The sequence below is a fragment of the Anolis sagrei genome, chromosome 7 (assembly GCF_037176765.1).
Source record: "Anolis sagrei isolate rAnoSag1 chromosome 7, rAnoSag1.mat, whole genome shotgun sequence".
Classification (NCBI taxonomy): domain Eukaryota; kingdom Metazoa; phylum Chordata; class Lepidosauria; order Squamata; family Dactyloidae; genus Anolis; species Anolis sagrei.
The window spans coordinates 12,854,442-12,879,562 of record NC_090027.1 but is presented as its reverse complement, the minus strand read 5'-3'; the positions used below and the strand labels follow the sequence as shown (position 1 = coordinate 12,879,562).

Here is a 25,121-nt window from a genome sequence, read left to right as displayed (position 1 = left end):
GGGAGTTGTAGTTGTTGGGATTTGTAGTTCACCCACAGTGAAATAGCATTCTGAACCCCACCAATGATAGAATTGGACCAAACTTTCCACACAGAACCCCCATGACCACCAGAAATTGGTCATATGTTTTCTGATGGTCTTTGGTGACCCCTCTGGCACCCCCTCGCGACCCCCACAGGGGTCCCGACCCCCAGGTTGAGAAACACTGTTCTAGAGGCATTCATAGAATCATAGAATCAAAGAGTTGGAAGAGACCTCATGAGCCATCCAGTCCAACCCCCTGCCAAGAAGCAGGAATATTGCATTCAAATCACCCCTGATAGATGGACATCCAGCCTCTGTTTAAAAGCTTCCAAAGAAGGAGCCTCCACCACACTCCGGGGCAGAGAGTTCCACTGCTGAACGGCTCTCACAGTCAGGAAGTTCTTCCTCATGTTCAGATGGAATCTCCTCTCTTGTAGTTTGAAGCCATTGTTCCATTGCGTCCTAGTCTCCAGGGAAGCAGAAAACAAGCTTGCTCCCTCCTCCCTGTGGCTTCCTCTCACATATTTATACATGGCTATCATATCTCCTCTCTGCCTTCTCTTCTTCAGGCTAAACATCCCCAGCTCCTTAAGCCGCTCCTCATAGGGCTTGTTCTCCAGATCCTTGTTCATTTTAGTCGACCTCCTCTGGACACATTCTAGCTTGTCAATATCTCTCTTGAATTGTGGTGCCCAGAATTGGACACAGTATTCCAGGTGTGGTCTCACCAAAGCAGAATAGAAGGGTAGCATTACTTCCCTGGACCTAGACACTATGCTCCTATTGATTCTCTCCTGACATTTCGCCTGCATCTAGGGCAAGCATCCTCAGAGGTAGTGAGGTCTGTTGGAACTAGGAAAATTGGTTTATATATCTGTCGAAAGACCAGGGTGGGACAAAGGACTCTTGTCTGCTGGAGCTAGGTGTGAATGTTTCAACTAACCACCTTGATTAGCATTTGATAGCCTGGAAGTGCCTGGAGCAATCTTTTGTTGAAGGGTGATTAGATGTCCCTGAGGAAACCATGAAAATGAAGCCACTGAAGCCACTGAAATACACAAGCATGTGGACAACAGAAAGGAGGAAACCATGAAAATGAACAAAATCTGGCTACCAATATTTAAAAAAACTCTAAAATTAAAACAGCAAAACAGCAGAGGGAAAACCATCGGGGACATCTAATCACCTCTCAACAAAAGATTGCTCGAGGCACTGCCAGGCTATCAAATGCTAATCAAGGTGGTTAGTTGAAACATTCACCCTAGCTCCAGCAGACAAGAGTCCTTTGTCCCACCCTGGTTTTTCGACAGATATATAAACCAATTTTCCTAGTTCCAACAGACCTCACTACCTCTGAGAATGCTTGCCCTAGATGCAGGCGAAATGTCAGGAGAGAATCAATAGGAGCATAGTGTCTAGGTCCAGGGAAGTAAGGCTACCTTTCTATTCTGCTTTGGTGAGACCACACCTGGAATATTATCACTACCTCTGAGGATGCTTGCCATAGATGCAGGCAAAACGTCAGGAGAGAATGCCTCTAGAACATGGCCATATAGCCTGAAAAAACCTACAACAACCCAGCTGCTAGATTTCTCTCCTGTAGAGACTGGGGCATTTCATCCTGTCCCTGATGCCTCCTGTATCTTCTCATGGCCCTCATATCTCCTGTATCTTATAGGTATGAGTACTAGTTAATGTCTCATAAAGGCTTTGAGATAATGGAAAATGTTGTTTTGTAAGTTTGTTCTCCTAGTTTTCAAGGGTAGATACAAAGCAGATGGTAAAAGGCAGAAGTCGGCAGCAAACATAATTTGTATTTAGAATGCATATGGAGTGCCATCACAGCAGGAAGATCCATCCTATTCAAAGGTCTTAAGAAAGCAGTCAAGATGCCTTTAGCATTTTAATATTTGGTTCATCAAAAACCTTTCTTGAACACTCTCTCTGCCTTTGCTTCACTCTTCTACACAGCAGTAATTGGGCAGCAGTTTTCTCTTTCTTTCTTTTTTTTTTTTTTACAACCCCCCCCCCCCCTTTTAAAAAACCTATAAGAGCTGTCTCCTTGTGTTTTCTATACAGTGAGACAAGATAACAGGGGATTTCTTATCTTGGCACAGTTCATAGAGCAGTTGTTCTTTGGCAACTGGCATGCCTTCAATGTTGATTGAGATTATTGTCATGGTTGGTCCTGAAAAGGTCCGTTGGTTGTTTTGCTTGCTTGTTTGCATGCTGCAAGTCGCTTCTGGTTGATTCTGGAGTGAGAGAATCAGCCGTCTACGAAGACGTTGCCAGGGGACAGCCGGATGTCTTGCAATCCTGCGAGGAGGCTTCTCTCATGTCCCCCAACAGGGGATTATTTGCTCAAATTTCAGAAATGTTCATATATCTACTGATTTTGGGAAGTTTTAAAAGTTTTGACAACAGCTATCCTATTGAATGTATTTAACCAATAGAACTTCCATAATAATAATAATAATAATAATAATAATAATAATAATCTTTATACCTCACCACCTGGCATGTAGCTGGGGGGGGGGGCTTTGGGGGCTTCAGCCCCCCCCCCCCTGAAATTCTAATGGTGGTCTGTGAAAAGGCCTTATTGGTGCATTATTTAAACTGTTATGTTTATTCATATCATGATCTGATCACCATGCTCAATATATCCCATATGCATGGGGGTATTGGGGTAACAGTACAAAAGGTTTGCTAGGGTGGACCCTCTTTCATTCAGACTCAGCCCCCCCCCCCCAATCAAAATCCTGGCTACGGGCCTGCTCACCACCATCTCCCCAACGGGGACTCGGAGCGACTTACATGGGACCAAGCCCGAACAACAACTTCAATATAAAAATTCAAATTGTAATAACATAAACAACATAACATTAAAGTGTAACACATCAAAACAAAAAATTCCATGTAGGGATTTCTTCCCAGCGCAGCACAGATTTACTTACCAGAATTGAAGTGTCAGTCAATCCTCCTCTTTGTAGATTCAACAATTTATTGGAACTCTTGCTGCTTTTAAGAGGGACAGCTCTCTCCCGTATCCTAATTGGCGCTTTCTGATGCTGAGCAGAATTCTGTGAAATGTAGTTTAGGGCAGGGTCTTTTGTATTCTCTGCCATAGGGCTTCTGGACTTCCCAAACTACATTCCCCAAAATACTGTGCTTTATCAGTCTCTTTGCCTCTGCTTGGGTTCAGGGTTTCTTACCTGTTTTTGTTTTTAAATTATTTTTATTTGGAATAAACGTTGCTCACAAGAGTGGAGCGTGATAGGATAGAGATTTTTTTTAATGTTGTAAAATAAAAGTAAGCTTTTTACATAGAAAGTGGGGAAACAATGTGGTAAGCTAAACAAGAAGCAAGAAAAAAAAAGAAGATAGCTTATGTTGCAACCCAGATCAGGAAACAAGACCATAAGATATTAATCCACCACACTTGACTGTGGGAAAAAACAATCCTTTTTTTATTGATGAAAAATGGTTACAAAATAGAGGAAAATACAAAGTTCATAAAGCCATGGTAAAATTCAGCAGTCAGGAATATCTATGAACTAGATCAAAATTGCAAAAGCAACACTATAAAAACCTGGAACCTGTTAGCATTTCACTAATCGTACTTGGAAACTAGAAGCTTCTGGGAATGCAGGTCATGGGAACCGGGAAATCTGCCAAGGTAATGCCTCAGTCTAAACGATGCTTGATCTAACGAGAGAGCCCGGGGAGAGACACTTAAAACTAAAGAAACTGTTTCGGGACACGCCTCCAGGCTTTGAAGCCTGTGCCTCCCTTTCCTTTAATCTGCTTGACCTTCGCAGACTCTGCAATTTACTCCTGTTTTTCCAAATCTGTCCTTTTCTATCCTCATTAAAAAAAAGCAGGTGCTAGCTCCTCTGCAGAGCTATCACCGCTTGATTCAGAAACATTCCCATCAGGATGCATAGTTTCACTTTCCAAGCCACTGACCTCAGAATCAACAGTTTCCAAACCATCAGGGACAAATTCATGTTCAGTAGCGTGTTCAGTTGCATCATAGAATCATAGAATCAAAGAGTTGGAAGAGACCTCATGGGCCATCCAGTCCAACCCTCTGCCAAGAAGCAGGAATATTGCATTCAAATCACCCCTGACAGATGGCCATCCAGCCTCTGCTTAAAAGCTTCCAAAGAGGGAGCCTCCACCACACTCCGGGGCAGAGAGTTCCACTGCTGAACGGCTCTCACAGTCAGGAAGTTCTTCCTCATGTTCAGATGGAATCAGTAAATACAATCAGAGAATCAGGGTCAGGTCACACGCAGGCTGACCAGGTCCAGGGTCACATGCAGGCATTACCCCAACAGCTTAGGATGAAATTATATATATAACAGGAAAAAAAGAAAAAAGTACGGAACAAGAAAGTGGTCTCTGACGAGAGAGAGTAGTACACTTCTGGGTCCCCCAGGGTGAAGAGTAATCTTTTTTTTTAACTGACAGTCTTTTCACTCTTCTTGTCTTTCGATCCTCGGCCACTTTAGTATATATTCTTTTGCTTCTATTTCATTCTGAAAATATTTATTTCCTTATTCTCGTTTTCTAGAAAAATTAAAAAGTTTTCCAAGTTCATTTCCTTGTTTTTAATGTGGCTATGTGACATTCTCTGAGTTAGTAAATCTGAATTCATTATATCTAGCATTTTTAAAATCCACTGTTCTAATGTGGGTATCTCTTTGGATTTCCAAAGCTGTGCTAGTTTGATTCTTGCAGCTGTTACTAAATAAAAAAATATTTTATTCGTATTTTTATCCATCTCAAAATCTGTGATCCCCAACAAAAAAAATTCTGGTTTAAAGTCGAATTTGATTTGTAAAATTTGTTCTATTCTTTTATAAATCTGATGCCAAAAAGTCTTGACTTTTTTTGCATTTCCACCACATGTTGATAAAGTCCCCTGTATGTTTGCCACATTTCCAGCATTTCCCATCTATTTTTCCTTTGTTAAATTTTAATATCTGTACCGGTGTTAAGTACCACCTATAGAATATTTTGAACCAGTTTTCTCTGAGATCAGTGGAGTATGTGAACTTTAACTTCCTTGTCCAAAAAGTTAATAGAACAGCCTATATCTTTGGCCCATTTTATCATAGTTTCTTTCACTCATTCCTCTTCCGTTGACCATCTTAGCAACTGCTGATATACTTTCCTAATTAGTTTTGTGTCTACTTTTATTTTATCCCAGAAGGTTTCTTCTGTCTCGAAACCTACTTTCTTATCTATTACATAATTCTCTTTAAATTGGAAGTATTGGAATCAGGAAATCAAAGGATTAGGCTTGGGCGGTTTCGTTCGTTAATTTCATAATTTGTTATTAATTCGTATTTAAATTAGCCTACGATCCAATATTGAGCCATGCAGGACTACTGTGACGAGTAATTAAAAATCGAAACAATTTTTCCAATTTATTTCGTATTGTTTCGTAATTGTTTCGAAATTGTTTCGTAATTATTTCCGTATGTCTTGTGCAAGTTTTATAGTTGTTGTTTGTTTTATCAGTGATAAAAAATAAATTATCACACCAACAGTCAACAACAGAGGGAGAGGGAAGCTTCAGAAGTTCCCCCTGTCCCATTTGGAGGGTTTTTTAGCATATTGCGCAATCGTGTCCGCCATTAACGAATCGATTCGTAATTTTTACGAAATTTTGTATATTTCGAACTTTTTTAAAGGAAAATTTCGGAATTCTTTAAAAAAACGAAACGCAAGGGCCCCCTAAAAACGAAATGAGTTTAGAACCAAATTTTTCCGTGGTTACCCAAGCCTACAAAGGATCCATTTGTTTTAATTCCTCTCGTGTTTTTAGTATTGTATCTCGTCCATTCCTTTTTATCAGTTGTTTGTAAGTAAGCCGTTTCTCTCTAGGGATCTCTCTTATATGGTTTTCGTTTTGATAATACTGTAAGCTGCTCTTTCCAAATGATACATCATTAGTGCAAATATATGATTATACTAATTTATTTGCTGCCATGCTATATGTGGAGTCAATCCAGACTGCCCCTGAATTGCGTTCATAGCTCATTTTGCGCTTGGGTATTGCCTGATATGATCATTTCAATTCTGAGCATGCTTGCTATCAAGAGGGGAGGGAATGATAAATTTTGAGTGTGCTTTAGACCATTATTCTGACATTTTCTACTTCATGATTAAGGCATTAACATTTCCTCACTGACTAATCCAGTACAGGAGATGTCTGCATATTCGGCCCATTACAACTGCACAATAGATATCTCCGATAAGGCAAAAGGAGTTCAGTACAAATTAATCTCTCATCTTCTTTCTTTGCTTCCTGTTTTTTGTTTCCTTTAAAGGGCAGTACCTGTTTCAATTCAGATATGGAAATTTAGCACATTTTCCTACTTCCTCTTATTCTTTGTGTATCCTGCAGAGACATTCGAGATGTTTCTTCTCCCAGAGAAACCTCAAACCGTTGGAAAGAATAAGATAAAATAAAGAAAGCGGCAGTGTCTCATTCTTGAAAGAAGCATCTTTAAAGTCCTATTGCTTTAAAGGCACTCAACAGCTGTGGAGAGAACACAGTATGAGATTCAAGCCAGTTCTTTTCTAGACGGGCCAGATTTTTCAAGGAGCTGACTAGAATTCAAATAAGATCCAAAGCAATCTATATAAATAACTAGCTGTCCCCTGCCACACGTTGCTGTGGCCCAGTCTGTTGACCTGGAAAATAAAGTAATGAGAAAGTGTTGATTTATAATATATGTGATTTCTTTATGCTTGTGGGTAAACAGTATTTCTTGTTGTGTCTTTGTCAGTGTTGATGTGGAGAGTGTCTGGTTTGCCCACCCTGGAACATGCAACATATCATTGTCCTTCTTTAAGGGTCCCTTTCAAATCTATGATACTATATCTCTGTGTGTGTCTCTGGTTTCTGATTGCTTCTGGACCCAAAAAGCTACAGACCAATCTCCCTGTTGTGCCACCTCTACAAAGTTCTGGAGAGACTTATTTTGCATAGAATTATGGAAAATATAGACCCCTGTCTGATCCCACAGCAAGCTGGCTTCAGAAAAGGCAAAAGCTGCACATCGCAAGTGCTGAACCTGACTCAGCACATAGAAGATGGCTTTGAAAGGCAGCAGATCACAGGAGCTGTTTTCATAGACCTGTCAGCAGCCTATGATACTGTGAGCCACCGCCTCCTCCTGAGAAAAATGTATAATATCACAAAGGACTACCACCTCACCTGCCTCATAGGAAACCTGCTACAAAACAGGAGCTTTTTTGTTGAGTTCCAGGGCCAGAGAAGCAGATGGCGGAAACAGAAGAACGGCCTGCCTCAGGGGAGCGTGCTTGCTCCATCCATGTTCAACATCTACACAAATGACCAGCCACTGCCAGAAGGGACAGAGAGTTTCATTTATGCTGATGATCGTGCCATTTCCACTCAAGCAGGGAGCTTTGAGATGGTTGAACAGAAGCTCTCCGAAGCTCTAGGTGCTCTTACTGCCTATTACAGGGAAAACCAACTGATCCCTAATCCATCTAAAATACAGACAAAGAAGAGAAAAAGGGAGGGAAGGTAGGCCACAGCAATGTGTGGTGGGTACAGCTAGTCTATTTAAATAAAAATGTAATGTTCATTCGTGGGATTAACATAACTCAAAAACCACTGGATGAATTGCTGCCAAATTTGGCCACAAGACACTTACTAACCCAAGAAGTGACCATTACTCAAAAAATTGATTTTATCATTTGGGAGTTGTAGTTGCTAGGGTTTATAGTTAACCTACAATCAAAGAGCATTCTGAACTCTACCAGTGATGGAATTGAATCAAACTCGGCACACAGAACTCTCATGACCAACAGAAAACACTAGAAGGGTTTGGTGGGCATTCGGCTTGAGTTTGGGAGTTGTAGTTCACCTACATCCAGAGAGCACTGTGGACTCAAACAATGATGGATCTGGACCAAACTTGGCATGAATATTTGATATGCTCAAACATGAAGACAGATGGAGTTTAGGGAAATAGACCTTGACATTTGGGAGTTGTAGCTGCTGGGATTGATAGTTCACCTACAATCAAAGAGCATTCTGCACCCCACCTATAACTGAATTGGGCCAAGCTTCCCACACAGAACCCCCATGACCAACAGAAAATACTTAAGGCCATCCAGTCCAACTCCCTTCACCAGGGCAAGAAAACATAATCAAAGCCCTCCTGACAAAGAGCCATCCAGCCTTAGTTATAGATAGATATGATTCTCTCTCACACAGATATAGTATCATAGATTTGAAAGGGACTCCTAAAGAAGGACAATTCTATGTTGCATGTTCCAGAGTAAGCAAACTAGACAATCTTCGTATCAATACTGACAAAGAAACAACAAGAAATACTGTATACCCACAAGCATAAAGACATTATATATATTAGAAACCAACACTTTCTCATTTCTTCATTTTCCAGATCACCAGACTGGGCCATAGCAATGTGTGGCAGGGAACGGCTAGTATAAGCAAATGAAAGGTGTTTCATGTACTGTGCCGTCCCTTACAAATCATCTTCTGGCTACGTTAAACTGTCAGGATTTTTTTTTTTTTGTCTTTATGTCCCTTCTGCGTAATGTTCTCTTTTTGCACAGATCGTCATTCTTCTTAAATGAGCCTCATTAAATAAACATTTTTCTTTCACCTTATCTCACCAAATTTCAGCCTCAGCAAAACAATGGCTCTCCTGTTTATTTATTTGTTTGCTTTATGTGCCACCTTTCTCCCAGAGCATGACCTGAGATGGCTTCCAAAAACAGTAAATTAAAAACATTTATAATAAAATCTAAGAAGAATTACGATCACTTCAATAAATGTTTAAAAACAAATAAAATATACAAACATTTTAAAAGTTAAATAAAAATGTACCTGATTAACACCTGCTCAAACAAAAAGGGCTTGACTGATGGTATTTATTATTTACTAGCTATACCCGCCACACATTGCTGTGGCCAACTTTCCCTCCCTCCCTCTTTCTCTCCTTTCTCTCCTTCCTTCCCTCTTTCCTTCCTTTCCTCTATTTCTTTCCCTATCTCTCTTCTTTCTTCCATCTCTACCTGTTTCTTTCCTCCCTTTCTTTGCTCTTTGGTTACATACTTCCTTCCCTCCCTATCTTTTGTTCCTTCTCTCCTTCCTTCCCTCTCTTTTTTCCTTTCAATTTTAATTTCCTTCTCTCCTTCCTTGCTTCTCTATCTTTCTTTCTTTCTTTCCCTCCCTGCTTCTCTCCTTCCTTCCTTCCCTCTTTCCCTCCTTCTCTCGTTACTTCTTGACTGTCCCTTCCATTTAATATTGTATTTATATCTTATATAGAAAGAAGGAAAGGAAGAAGGAAGGAAGGGGGGACAGGAAGGAAGGAAAAAGGGAGGGAGAGGGGGAAAGAAGGGAAGGAAGGAAAACAAAGAAGGAGGGACAGGGAGGGAGGGAGGAGAAGGAAGGAGGGAAAGAAAGGAGGAGGATGAAGAAAGGAGGGAGAGTAGGAAATGAAGGGGAAGGAAATGAAGAAAGGGAAAGAAGAAGGAAAAGGAGGGAGGGTGGAAGGAAAAGAAGGAAAGGAAGAAGGAAGGAGGGACAGGAAGGAAGGGAAGGAGGGAAAGAAGGAAAGGAAGGAGAAAGAAAGAAGAAAAGGAAAGGAAGGAAGGAAGGAAGGAAGGAAGGAAGGAAGGAAGGAAGGAAAGGGAGGAAAGAAGGGAAGGGAGGGAGAGAAGGAAGGTCCTTCATTCAAGCACCATGGACCTTCCTCACCTCCTCCTTCTCCCCCTCCCCTTCCCTTCTTCCTTCCTCCTTTGCTGCTGCTGGCATTCGTCTGCCCTTTCCTCTTCCAACAGGAGGAGGAGACTGCTTCCACCTCCTCCACTCCACTCACTTGTGTGTGTGTGTGTGTGTGTGTGTATGTGGCCATGCACGTGCGCCTGGCTTTAACGGCGGGCTGTTTCCCCGCGAGGAGGAGGGGGCGTGGCCGTGGGTCTCTGTAGACACGCAGTTTCTCCTTTGTGGACATGCAGTTTAGAAGTCCTTTCTGCTTTTGGTTTTCGTTGTTTTTGTTTGTTTTTTTTTTTTTTTGAGTGGAGAACATACATTGGGTTGTTAGGGACATAGTGTCCAAATTTGGTGTCAATTGCCCCAGTGGTTTCTGAGTTCTGTGAATAGCACAAACGAACATTACATTTTTATTTATATAGATCGCAGTGGTTCCCAACCTTCCTAATGCCGCGATCCCATAATACACTTCCTCATGTTGTGGTAACCCCCTACCATAAAATTATTTTCGTTGCTCCTTCATAACTATAATTTTGCTAGTGTTATGAATAATAATATAAATATTTAATATGCATGGATGTATTTTCATTCACTGGATGAAATTTGGCACCAATGCCCAATACACCCACATTTGAATAATGGTGAGGTCGAGGATTGATAGATCCAGACCAAACTTAGCACAAATACTCAATATGCCCAGATGTGAACACTGGTGGAATTAGGGGAAAATAGACCTTGACATTTGGGAGATGTAGTTGCTGGGATTTATAGTTGTATTAGCAAGTCTTCAGAAATTTTGTTGTTGTTCATTCATTCAGTCATCTCCGACTCTTTGTGACCTCATGGACCAGCCCACGCCAGAGCTCCCTGTCGGCCGTCACCACCCCCAGCTCCTTCAAGGTCAGTCCAGTCACCTCAAGGATGCCATCCATCCATCTTGCCCTTGGTCGGCCCCTCTTCCTTTTACCTTCCACCTTCCCCAGCATCATTCCCTTCTCTAGGCTTTGCTGTCTCCTCATGATGTGGCCAAAATACTTCAACTTTGTCTCTAGTATCCTTCCCTCCAATGAGCAGTCAGGCTTTGTTTCCTGGAGGATGGACTGGTTGGATCTTCTCGCAGTCCAAGGCACTCTCAGAACTTTCCTCCAGCACCACAGTTCAAAAGCATCTCCCTTCCTTCGCTCAGCCTTCCCTAAGGTCCAGCTCTCACACCCGTAGGTTACTACAGGGAATACCATGGCTTTGACTAGGCAATGGATCTTTGTGGCCAGTCTGATGTCTCTACTTTTTACTATTTTATCGAGACTGGACATTGCTCTCCTCCCAAGAAGTAAGCGTCTTCTGATTTCCTGGCCACAGTCTGCATCTGCACTCATCTTTGCACCTAGAAATACAAAATCTGTCACGGCTTCCACATTTTCTCCCTCTATTTTCCAGTTGTCAATCCTTGTCGCCATAATCTTGGTTTTTTTTATGTTTAGCTGCAACCCAGCTTTTGCGCTTTCTTCTTTCACCTTGATTAGAAGGCTCCTCAACTCCTCCTCGCTTTCGGCCATCAGTGGTGTCATCTGCATATCTGAGGTTGTTAATGTTTCTTCCAGCAATTTTCACCCCAGCCTTGCATTCCTCAAGCCCCGCACATCCTCGCATGATGTGTTCTGCATACAAGTTAAAAAGGTTGGGTGAGAGGATGCAGCCTTGCCGTATGCCTTTCCCAATCTTGAACCAGTCTCCTGTTCCGTGGTCAGTTCTTCCTGTTGCTGCTTGGTCCTTGTACAGATTCCTCAGGAGAGAGACAAGGTGGCTTGGTATGCCCATCACACCAAGAACTTGCCACAATTTATTATGATCCACACAGTCAAAGGCTTTAGAATAGTCAATGAAGCAGAAGTAGATGTTTTTCTGAAACTCCCTGCCTTTCTCCATTCTCCAGCGGATATTGGCAATCTGGTCTCTGGTTCCTCTGCCTTTTCTAAACCCAGCTTGAACATCTGGCAGCTCTCGCTCCATGTATTGCTGGAGAAATTTAGTAGCAGCCAAATGGAACAGCTTTGACTAACAGTGAGAAAAGTAACTCCCAGCTTCAGGTTGTATAAATGATATTTTTTTCCCAGTGTAGGATTGTGTTGTTGAGGAGCTAATGTCATATTCTTGAAGTTGCTCTCCCACACATAGACAGGTCTAAAAGCACTAAGAACAGTTCACGATTTTAAAAAGGTCTTTCCTTAGATAGATGCTAGCTCAACCTCTCTAGGGAAGGCATTCCAAAGATGGGGTACTATTACTGAAAATCCTTCTTTTTTTTTAGTTGTCCACAAAAAAAACCTCACCTTAGTTGCCAGAGAGAATTCATCTTAGATTCTGGGGAGGATAAACTCAAACCCCAAATCAAATTCGGTTTCGAGGTTTAAACCCAGCACTTTGAATTTTGTTCAAAAACACATTGACATCCAAAACCAGTGGTTCCCATCCTGTGGTCGAAGGATGACTAATGGTCCACAAGAACTAAAATATGGTCAGTGGCCTTACTATTACTATACCATTGCAACGAGAGGGACTGGCTTCTTATAGTGCCGAGACAACGGGGATGTCGGGAGGGGAGAGGCTGACTACCCGCAAAAGGCATGACAATATGCCTCCTCCCTCCACATGAGCGGAGCCATTCCATGTGGCACCTGGAAGCAGGGGCGCATTGGTGTCTTCATTTTGAGGCCTGTTACTGGAGTTATTTGGGGTGCTGTTTCAGAAAATTGCATTGGATAGACCACATCAGCTCTAGATTATATCTTCCAGCACTTTAAGATCATCTGGGGAGACACTGTTCTCAATCCCGCCCTCGTCACAAGCATGGCTGGCAGGGATGAGAGAGGGAAGGAAGGGGAAGGAGGAAGGGAAAGAAAAAGGGGGAAGCAAAGTGTAGGAAGGAAGGGGAGAATGAAAGAAAAAAGGGAAGGAAGGAGAAAAAGAAAGGAGGAGAGAAGAGAGAGGGAAAGTTGGCCACAGCAACGCGTGGTGGGTACATCTAGTCTTATATAATACGATTGATTTATGTTATAATATAATCCAGTGGTTCTCAACCTTCCTAATGCCGCAACCCCTTATTACACTTCCTCATGTTCTGGTGACCCCCAACCATCAAATTATTTTCGTTGCTACTTCATAATTGTAATTTTGCTACTGTTATGAATCGTAATGTAAATATCAGATCTGCAGGATGTATTTTCATTCACTGGACATTCATTCACTGGATTCATTGGCACAAATACCCAATACGCCCAAACTTGACTACTGGCGAGGTTGGAAGGGTTGATTTTGTCATTTGGGAGTTGTAGTTGCAGGGATTTATAGTTAACCTACAATCAAATAGGACTCTGAACTCCGCCAATGATGAAATTGAACCAAACTTGGCACACAGAACTCTGATGACCAGCGGAAAATACTGGAAGGATTTGGTGGGCATTGACCTTGAGTTTGTGAGTTGTAGTTCACTTGCCTCCAGAAAGCACTGTGGACTCAAACAGTGATGGATCTGGACCTAACTTGGCATGAATATTCAATATGCCCAAATGTAAACACTAGTGGAGTTTGGGGAAAATAGAATCTTGACATTTGGGAGTTGTAGTTGTTGGGATTTATAGTTCACCTACAATCAAAGTGCATTATGGACCCTAGCAATGATAGAATTAGTCCAAACTTCTCACACAGAACTATGATGACCAACAGAAAATACTGTTTTCTGATGGTCTTTGGTGACCCCTGTTGTAGTTCAGCATGATGATAATGTTCCTACTACTTGTAGGAGGGAGAAGAGGTCTGTGTAAGAGTCAAAGGGGAACAACAGCGGAAATGCATTAGGGAAATAATATTGGCCCCAAGTGATTCCGAGACGTTTGAGGGTTTCTCTGATTGCAAAATGGGAGATGGGGAGGAGAGCAGGGGAGTAAAGAGGGCTACTCGCGATCCGGAGTCCGATGAGGAGCTTCAGAGGAAGCGCATCTGGGAAATACTTACTGCCCCGATAGAGGACGAGGATTTCATGGGGTTTGAAAGGAGTGATGGGTCTGGGAGTGATATGGGAGAGGAGGAGGAGGAGCTGGATTGCACCCATGTTCAACAGATAAGGGACATTTGTAACCAACCCACCTCCAGTGATGAATTTGAGGGGTTCACAGGGGATTGGCAACCGGGGAGCACTTGGCAAGATCTAAGTCTAAGCAGACGCTGGCAGAGATGGAGGGATGCGCGCTCGGGCTCAGCTGCGGGGTTGGATGCTGCTGAGAGCGATGAGGAAAGGGTGGGGAGCTCATCATCCTCTAATGAGGAGATCTAAGATAAAAGTGGCTTCTGTTTGAATGATACTTTGCAGAAGGCAAAGTGTCTTTATGGGACACAAATCTTTGTTGCTGCAAACTCTCTAGCTTGGGTCCTTGGGCTACAGCTTCCAGCGTTCCTGCATTCCTGCTTTCCTGAGACTCCTGCATTCCTGTGTTTACCTTTTACTACAGCTTGACCACGGACCAGTTTGACTTTCGCTTTTGACTTCTGGAACTTTAAACTCTGCTAACTTTGTGCTTGAACATCTCATCATTTTTGGGACTTCGTTTTTCATCTTCTGTGACTGTGTTTTTGTGCTGTGCTAATTTTCAAGCAGATTGCTGAACTTTGAGTTTAATCTGGATTAAACAGCATTATAATCCAGGTTATATTTTTGTTACTGATATTACTGCGTTTTTGATGCCAAATTGCTACATTGACTCTATGCACTGAAGTTAAGTGCTTTAAAAGACTATTTTTGTACACTAAAGCTATGTTTGAACTCTTTATCTTGTGTTTGGCTCTACTTGAGGCTTCTAGGTCTTGACAACCCCTCTGACACCCCCTTGCAATCCCCCTGGGGGTCCCGATCCCCAGGTTGAGAAACACTGATATAATCCCTTATAACCCCAATATAGCATATCTCAATGCAATGTGTCATTGTTTCTGGATTACTTTTTTCCTTCCCACTTCTGTAATTTTTGCTACTTCTATTCTCAGCTAAGCAACTTGATGGATGGTTGGGGGGTGGGTGGGAGGGAGCGAAGACACTCAATGCCTGGCATCGATTCTAATTGGCTGTGATAGCTTGTGGCTGCAGATTTGTTTATAAACTAGGAAATCTATAAATTGCCAACCGTCTGCACAGAATAGCTTGCTAATGAATGCCTGTAGCTGCAGATCCACAAGCTGATTACCTACAGAGGACAAGACCTTCTTCCACCGGTTCCCAGCTGAAGTTGTCTGCCTTAGCTGGAGATGGGGAAATAAATTGTGACTTAATAGCCACTTGCTAATGCCTATAGATCTGGAGGATCTGCCTCTCAGAGTGGAGCCTCGATTTTTACATGTTTTGATGGAGACTGCTGGTCCTGCCTTTAATTTGCCTGCTCTGCAGTGCCAATTAGCTTGGTGCAATTTAGTTTGAGCTGGTTTGTGCCAGCTCTCCATAGTGAAGTGATATCTTCCATAGAGTGCCTGGGGATGTGAATGTGTATAAGACCCACAGCTTGTGGTTCCTTGAGAAGAAGTGTGAAAAGAAGGTCTTAGTAATCTCATTGTCAGGTTTTACAATGTGTTGTAATGTAATATAGCTGAGTCATGCACTGCTAATAGGCTTCTATTGGAAATGCTGAGTCATGCATTAACTGTATATAGGGAATCATTTGGGGAATGTGTTCTGGCCTAGTCCAGGCGATTGTGAATGATGCGATCCTGGGTTTGAGTTAAGTCAATGAGTTGGGAACCAATCAGAGATTGCCAGGGCCGTAGCCAGAAAAAAATTCGGGAGGGGTTGAAATTTTCGGGGGGGGGGGCTGAAAATTTCGCAGGGGAGGGGGGTTGAAACCTGCCTCCTAGCTCACGGTGAAGCAAAGAGCACAGCAGGGGGCAGAAAAGCCTTCAATAGCCTGCAGCTCTGCCCCTGTCAACCACCTCCACCAAGTCTGCCCTCCTTAATGAGAACATTCAACACACACACCCCACAATGACAATAATAATAATAATAATAATAATAATAATAATAATCCTTTATTTGTACCTCGCTACCATCTCCCGGAGGACTCGGTGCGCCTTCTCAAGCACGGCTGGCGGGGACAAGAGATAGGGCCTTCTCGGTGTTGGCTCCTCGGCTGTGGAACGCCCTTCCTATGGACATTAGACTAGCACCATCTCTAATGGTATTCCGCAGGAAAGTGAAGACCTGGCTGTTTGAGCAGGCGTTCGAATAATTACTGCAATGATTGGTTAATGAACATTGGAACGGAATAATGGATGACGAATCTGGATCATGTTTTTGATGATGAGACGATAGTGAATAGTGAATGGTTATTGTAGTAATTGTTTATTAATTATGTCATATGTTAGGTTGTTAACTGTTTTTACACTGTAGCATTGAATTTTTGCTGTTCTTATTTGTTGTGAACCGCTGTGAGTCGCCTTCGGGCTGAGAACAGCGGTATATAAGTAAAGTAAATTAAAATAATAATAAATAATAATACAAGAGGCCAAGCCCAAATACAACAGTAAAAACAACAACAATAATACAGCAAAATAACTCAAAAACAAGGCAATAACATTAACAACACACCATGACCCAATTAGAATCTGTGGCAGGGCCAAATGTAATAATTAAAATTAAAAAGTGCTGGGCATGACCAGGTGAAAAGGGTAGGTGTTTGGAGGGGGATGGGCATGCAGTTATCCTGGCTGGGGCTTGCCTGTTGTCCTTAGGGAGAGAGTTCCAGAGTCGAGGGGCCACCACCGAGAAAGCCCTATCCCTCGTCCCCGCCAATTGCACTTGCGATGCAGGTGGGATCGTGAGTAGGGCCTCTCCAGATGAACAAAGAGATCGCGTGGGTTCATACACAGAGATGTGGTCAGGCAGGTAGGCAGGTCCCAAATAGTGTGAATAAATTGTCAATATTTGCTTGAGATAGTGCTCGCAGTTCTGGAAGGACTCTTAATTTTTTGCATCTCATAGACTTAGCATGGGGATATGGTTAACCAGTTAAAATTCATGAGTAAACCAGGTTTTTAAAGAAATCTGAAACTTTGGGGGGGGGGGGTTGAACCCCTAACCCCCCCCCCCCCTCGTGACAGGCCTGGAGATTGCTATGTGTAAAGGTACAGAATTGTATATAAGGAAGTCATGTACAGTGTATTCTCTCTCCTTGTGCTGTGATGCTGTTTGCCGAAGGCTCTGTGTAACTGATTAAAGGAACCTGTCTGCTAAGACAAGATATAACCGTGTGCTGTGGTAAGTTTGTAGTGTCATCTAGATTGGAGGGGAAAACAATAGTAAAACTGACAATAGCTGGGCATGTGCTCAAGTGCCTCTAAAGAGTTCCAGAGTGACTGCAGTTTGTGGGAGGAGTTGACTGAAAATACTGTGCAGGAAGAAGCTACTGGAAAGTGCTGAAGTTGTGCAACTGATCTGCTGCTGAATTGTGAGATAAAGTGCGACAGTTTTGTGTATTAGATTGACTGAATGGCACATAATATGGGTCTGGGGAGTGTATCGGCTGACTTGAACTCAGTCCCCAAGGACATCAGGCATGCCCCAACTCTGGCAGACTTTAGTAGGAGTCTGAAAACATGGTTGTTCCATGAAACTCCCAGCAATATGTCCCTAAATGCACTTTATCAATGATCTAGGATTGTCTGCACACCCTTTCCTCTCCAAAATGTTATCCTAGTTGTATATTTCACCTGGTCATGCTCAGCATTATTTTTTTTAATTTTAATTTTTACATTTGACCCAGCCATAGGTTTTTAAGTGTTGTTGTACTATTGTTAATGTTTACTGCTTGTTTTTTTTAATTTATGAGTTTCATTTTATTGTTTTGTATTGCTGTTGTTGTTTTTGCATGTGGGCACAGCCTCATGTAAGCCACACCGAGTCCCTTGGGGAGATGGTAGCGGGGTACAAATAAAGTATTATTATTATTATGACTAGCTGTCCCCTTGCCACGCATTGCTGTGGCCCAGTCTGGTGATCTGGAAAATAAAGTAATGAGGAAGTGTTGGTTTCTAATATATGTAATTACTTTCTGCTTGTGAGTAAACAGTATTTCTTGTTGTTTCTTTGTCAGTGTTGATGTGAAGAGTGTCTGGTTTGCCTACTCTGGAATATGCAACATATCATAGTCCTTCTTTAAGGGTCTCTTTCAAATCTATGATACTATATCTGTGTGTGTGTGAGAGAGAATCATATCTATCTATCTATATTTATGACTGGATGGCTCTTTGTCAGGAGGGCTCTGATTACATTTTCTTGCCCTGGTGAAGAGAGTTGGACTGGGTGGCCTTAAGTATTTTCTGTTGGTCATGGGGGTTCTGTGTGGGAAGTTTGCCCCATTTCTGTCGTTTGTGGGTTTCAGAATGCTTTTTAATTGTAGTGAACTATAAATCCCAGTAACTACAAATCCCAAATGTCAAGGTCTATTTCCTCCAAACTCCATCTGTGTTCATATTTAGGCATATGGAATTTTTGTGTCAAGTTTGGTCCAGATCCATCATTGTTTGAGTCCACAGTGCTCTCTGGATGTAGGTGAGCTACAACTCCCAAACTCAAGGTCATTGCCCACCAAGCTCTTCCAGTGTGTTCTGTTGGTCATGGAAGTCCTGTATGCCATGTTTGGTTGAATTCCATCATTGGTGGAGGTCAGAATGCTCTTTGATTGTAGGTGAACTATAAATCCCAGTAACTACAACTCCCAAATGTCAAGGTCTATTTCCCTTAAACTCCATCTGTGTTCATATTTGGGCATATGGAATATTCATGCAAAGTTTGGTCCAGATCCATCATTGTTTGAGTCCACAGTGCTCTCTGGATGTGGGTGAACTATAATTCCCAAACTCAAGGTCAATGTCAACCAAACCTTTCCAGTTTTTTCTGTTGGTCATGGGAGCTCTGTGTGCTAAGTTTGGTCCAATTCCATCATTGGTGGAGTTCAGAATGCTCTTTGATTGTTGGTAAACTATAAATCCCATCAATGACAATTCCCAAATGACAAAATCATATTTTTTTTAGTGGAGGACATAAATTGGACTGTTAGGTGTCTTGTGTCCAAATTTGGTGTCAATTCCCCCAGTGGTTTTTGAGTTCTGATGGTAGCACGAACTAACATTACATTTTTATTTATATAGAAGATGATGATGATGATGATGATGATGATGATGATGATGATGATGATGATGATGATTATTATTATTATTATTATGTGAGGACATGACAGAAACCTCCCACAAGGATTGTAAAGCATCAAAACATCTGGGTGTTCCCTGGGCAACATCCTTGCAGACGGCCAATTCTCTCACACCAGAAGCAACTTGCAGTTTCTCAAGTTGCTCCTGACACACACACACACAAAAGTGTATGAATATTGTATGACAATGAATTAATCCTCCCTCCCTGCTTGTTATGTCCTCTTTGTCTTCAGGTGGAATGGCTGAAGAATGAAGAAATAATTGTTGCTGCGGAGGATGAGAATATTGACACCAGGGCAGATCACAACCTGATCATCCGCCAAGCCCGCCTGTCTGATTCTGGGAACTACACCTGTATGGCAAACAACATCGTTGCCAAGCGAAGAAGCCTGTCAGCCACTGTTGTGGTGTATGGTCAGTGATGTGAAGTGCTATATCTTTTTGCCCCACAAATATGGGTCTGTTTTGTTTGACGCAGTTAAGCAGTTAGCTCATTTAGAATCATAGAATCAAAGAGTTGGAAGAGACCTCATGGGCCATCCAGTCCAACCCCCTGCCAAGAAGCAGGAATATTGCATTCAAATCACCCCTGACAGATGGCCATCCAGCCTCTGTTTAAAACCTTCCAAAGAAGGAGCCTCCGCCACACTCCGGGGCAGAGAGTTCCACTGCTGAACGGCTCTCACAGTCAGGAAGTTCTTCCTCATGTTCAGATGGAATCTCCTCTCTTGTAGTTTGAAGCCATTGTTTCGTGTCCTAGTCTCCAAGGAAGCAGAAAACAAGCTTGCTCCCTCCTCCCTGTGGCTTCCTCTCACATATTTATACATGGCTATCATATCTCCTCTCAGCCTTCTCTTCTTCAGGCTAAACATGCCCAGCTCCCCAAGCCGCTCCTCATAGGGCTTGTTCTCCAGACCCTTGATCATTTTAGTCGCCCTCCTCTGGACACATTCCAGCTTGTCAATATCTCTCTTGAATTGTGGTGCCCAGAATTGGACACAATATTCCAGGTGTGGTTTAACCAAAGCGGAATAGAGGGGTAGCATGACTTCCCTAGATCTAGACACTATGCTCCTATTGATGCAGGCCAAAATCCCATTGGCTTTTTTTGCCGCCACATCACATTGTTGGCTCATGTTTAACTTGTTGTCCATTTAGTTTAATATGTGGACACTTCTTATAGAAATTTAAGTCAGAGGTTAATCTTTTACTAGTCTTCCAACAGTAAAGGAGGCAAAATCTGTCACCAAGCTCTTTCCTTATCTCTAACATCAGTTTTGTTTACAAGTATACAACTTTTGATCAGAATGGGATATCAGCAATGCATTTGTTCAAACGTACCACTTACATATAGGCAAATTTCTGAGCAATCAGGAACTTAGCATACAGATCATAGAGTTAGTTAGTTAGGCGATCCCACGTTGGACGAGTAAGATAGTCTTCCATGATGGGTTTCCTTGTGGATTCGTAGGTGGCTGTGGAGCCCTATTCTTGACCCGCATCTTCTCCCACAGTGAGGGCATTGGTTTCCAGGTGGAAGGCGGTCCCGGTCGGGGTTGGCTTGACGTGCCTTCCTCCTGGCACATTTCTCTCTTTCACCCTCCACCTGTGCCTCCTCAAATTCTGCAGCACTGCTGGTCACAGCTGACCTCCAGCTGGAGCGCTCAAGGGCCAGGGCTTCCCAGTTCTCACTGTCTATGCCAGAGTTTTTAAGGTTGGCTTTGAGCCCATCTTTAAATCTCTTTTCCTGTCCACCAATGTTCCGTTTTCCATTCTTAAGTTCAGAGTAGAGCAACTGCTTCGGGAGACGGTAGTCAGGCATCCGGACAACGTGACCGGCCCAGCGGAGTTGATGGCAGAATAGATCATAGAATCAAAAAGTTGGAAGAGACCTCATGGGCCATCCAGTCCAACCCCCTGCCAAGAAGCAGGAATATTACATTCAAATCACCCTTGACAGATGGCCATCCAGCCACAGGGAGGAGGGAGCAAGCTTGTTTTCTGCTTCCCTGGAGATTAGAACCCAATGGAACAATGGCTTCAAACTACAAGAGAGGAGATTCCATCTGAACACGAGGAAGAACTTCTTGACTGTGAGAGCCGTTCAGCAGTGGAACTCTCTGCCCCGGAGTGTGGTGGAGGCTCCTTCTTTGGAAGCTTTTAAACAGAGGCTGGATGGCCATCTGTCAGGGGTGATTTGAATGCAATATTCCTGCTTCTTGGCAGGGGGTTGGACTGGATGGTCCATGAGGTCTCTTCCAACTCTTTGATTCTATGATTCTATGATTTTGCCACCAGAAGTCCGTGCCTTGCGGGATTTATCAGCTTTCTGCAGGGCTTGTAAGACATGTTTGTTTTGACAGGCTTTTGATCTTTGATATGTTGTTTAATTTGTGTTAGATTTTAGTTTGCTCTTGTAAGCCGCTCCGAGCCCTAGGGGAGTGGCGGCATATAAGTTTGAAATATAAATAAATAAGTAAATAAATAAATAAAATGTTGGAGAGTGGTCCCTGGTCAAAGTGGTCACTCATCAAAGTGGTCCTTAGTCAAGTGGTACCTGGTAAAAAAAAAGTTGAGAACTTTTCCAATGAGACCCAAATATTAGGAATATATGATTTGGATTTATTTAAAGATTTAAATGTTGATAAATTGTTCACTTTTTTTGCAACTGCAGCAAGAATTGCTTTTACTAAGTTTTGGAAAATGGAGTCAATCCCCTCTAAGACCCAATTGTTGGATAAAATAATGGAAATTAAGGAGATAGACAAATTGATATTTTTTACTTAAATCAAGCAACAGAAAGGAAATAAAAAGGACGGATTGGACGATTTTGGAAGACTTTATTAATAAGGATGATAAATAAGATTTCTGACAAAGTCTGAGCAAAAACTATATTATATATATACTAGGCCTGGGTAACAACGGAAAAATTTGTTTCTAAAATCGATTCATTTTTGGGGGGGGTTTGCGTTTCGTTGTTTAAAATAATTACAAAATTTTCCTTTTAAAAAGTTCGATATCTACAAAATTTCGTAAATGTGAAAAAAATTACAAAACATTAACGAATCGATTTCCGAAAACAATAACGAATCGATTCGTTAATAGCAGACGCGACCGCGAAATACGCTAAAAAACCTCCAAAAACTTCTGAAGCTTCCCTCTCCCTCTGTTGTTGACTGTTGGTGTGATATTATAATTTTTTTCACTAATTAAACAAAAAACTTGCCCCAGACATGCGGAAATAATAACGAAACGACCTCAGAACAATAACAAAACGAATACAATAACGAAATACGAAGCATTTACAAAACGTGTTTAAAAATTCGTTTTTTAAAAAAATTGCTCCAGAATGATTCGTTATCGTTTTGTAATTGAAAAAATTAACGAATTATTAACGAATTACCAATTAATGAAACGAAACCGCCCAGCCCTAATATATACATCAGGGGTCCTCAAACTAAGGCCTGAGGGCCGGACATGGCCCTCCAAGGTCATTTACCTGGCCCTCGCTTAGGTCAATCTTAGTCTGAAACGACTTGAAAGCACACAACAACAATCCTATCACATCAGCCAAAAGCAGCCCACACTTCCCACTGAAATACTAATAGGTTTATATTGGTTAAAATTGTTCTTCATTTTAATTATTGTATTGTTTTAAAGTGTCATTTGCACTACAAATAAGATATGTGCAGTATGCATACGAATTAATTCATGTTTTTTTTTTTTAAATTATAATCCGGCCCTCCAACAGTTTAAGGGACTGTGACCTGGCCCTCTGCTTAAAAAGTCTGAAGACCCCTGATATACAGGGTTAGTCAAAATGCATAGGCCAAACATACATACATATGTATATATTTGGGGGGGACTGTAGATTTTTTTCTCTTCATTATTGGGGTAAAAGGAGGAAGAATGGAAGTCAACCCTTTGGGGTTTTGTTTGTTTGTTTTTGTTCTCTTTTTTCTTGGTTCTGTTTTTCTCTTTAGTAAGTGTATTGTGTTGCATTGTGGTTTTATGTTACTTTTGGTAAAATGAATAAAAATTACTTTTAAAAAGTTGGGAAACCACTGCTTTAGTGAAATTAGACACAATCCCCTTGAAGTTACCCAAAAATAGTTACACCATCTTTCCCACTTAGAGCAGTGAAATCATTATAAATAACTCATTATGTGTAACTGATGACTTCTAGACTGTGGCTTGAAGCCCTGGCACAAGTTTTTCCCTGCAGTGATTGTGGATAGGCGGATTTTCTAGAATGGAGCAGGTTGCTGCACATATTTGTTGAATAAAGTTATTTCCTTTCCTTCCCCAAACAATAAATGTGGTGTCTGTGATAAATGCATAATGGAGTGATCCTGCTTAGCTGTTCCAAAAGTGTCACTTAGATTAAGATATTGCAATGTACATCCTAATCAGTGAACAGAACAAACAGTTAACACCAAGAGCATTAATTAGCTGGTAAAGCCTGTTGATTGACAGTCCTAACATGCCTCCTTGATAACTTAACACCAAACAGCTATTACAAAATGACATGCTTCGCCACAAGTTATTAAAACGTAGCTAGGCAACCATGGTGCAAGCAGACAATCAGAAATAGCTAACCCATCCCAAGGGTCAGTAACGGAGAGAAATAAAATGTGTGTTGGACTGCGTAAAAGCAAACTGTGGGCCATGCCACCAATGCTTAATGCTTTTAATATTGCTGCCAAACTTACATTTTGCAACAGTGTGTTGGGTATAGATGAATAATGCAAGCTCTAACCAGACAGTTTCCACTCTACATGCCCAAAGCTGGGCGAGGTGGTCTGCATCTGATTTTGAAGCAACATATAATGAATGAGGAGATGGGATTGTGCAGAAATGAAGTCTCAGTGACTCAAGGAAAGCTTGATTGAAGAAGTGTCTCTTAGATATATAGGCCTGGGCTCGGTCCTGTTCAACATCTTTATTAATGACTTAGATGAAGGGTTAGAAGGCAGGATTATCAAGTTTGCAGACAACACCAAATTGGGAGGGAGAGCCGATACTCCAGAGGACAGGAGCAGGATTCAAAACGATCTTGACAGATTAGAGAGATGGGCCAAAACTAACAAAATGAAGTTCAACAGGGACAAATGCAAGATACTCCACTTTGGCAGGAAAAACGAAATGCAAAGATACAGAATGGGGGACGCCTGGCTCAAGAGCAGTACGTGTGAAAAAGATCTTGTCCTCGTGGACAACAAGTTAAACATGAGCCAACAATGTGATGTGGCGGCAAAAAAAGCCAATGGGATTTTGGCCTGCATCAATAGGAGCATAATGTCTAGATCTAGGGAAGTCATGCTACCCCTCTGTTCTGCTTTGGTTAGACCACACCTGGAATATTGTGTCCAATTCTGGGCACCACAATTCAATAGAGATATTAACAAGCTGGAATGTGTCCAGAGGAGAGCGACTAAAATGGTCAAGGGTCTGGAGAAAAAGCCCTATGAGGAGCAGCTTAAGGAGCTGGGCATGTTTAGCCTGAAGAAGAGAAGGCTGAAAGGAGATATGATAGCCATGTATAAATATGTGAGAGGAAGCCACAGGGAGGAGGGAGCAAGCTTGTTTTCTGCTTCCTTGGAGACTAGGACGCGAAACAATGGCTTCAAACTACAAGAAAGGAGATTCTATCTGAACATGAGGAAGAACTTCCTGACTGTGAGAGCCGTTCAGCAGTGGAACTCTCTGCCCCGGAGTGTGGTGGAGGCTCCTTCTTTGGAAGCTTTTAAACAGAGGCTGGATGGCCATCTGTTAGGGGTGATTTGAATGCAATATTCCTGCTTCTTGGCAGGGGGTTGGACTGGATGGCCCATGAGGTCTCTTCCAACTCTTTGATTCTATGATTCTATGATTCTCGTCCCTGCCAATCGCGCTTGCAAGGGTGGCGGGATCGAGAGCAGAGCCTCCCCCAATGAACGTAAACTCCGAGATGGGTCATAGAGGGAGATACATTCTTACAAATAAACTGGGCCGGAATCGTATATGGCTTTATTGCCTAGTTGCACAAAAGCATTATGCAAAAGATGCTTAGTGAGAGACT

General features: G+C 42.1%; 1 protein-coding gene across 2 annotated transcripts in view; it reads left to right on the top strand.

Moving 5' to 3' along the window:
- The window catches only part of UNC5D (unc-5 netrin receptor D), a 571,167-nt gene that overhangs the window by 392,163 nt on the left and 153,883 nt on the right, over window positions 1–25,121 (top strand). For both annotated transcript variants that reach the window (XM_067470687.1, XM_067470686.1), the window contains exon 5: window positions 19,294–19,474. In XM_067470687.1, coding sequence (XP_067326788.1) covers window positions 19,294–19,474 — 181 coding nt within the window. The remainder of the gene's footprint in view (window positions 1–19,293; window positions 19,475–25,121) is intronic.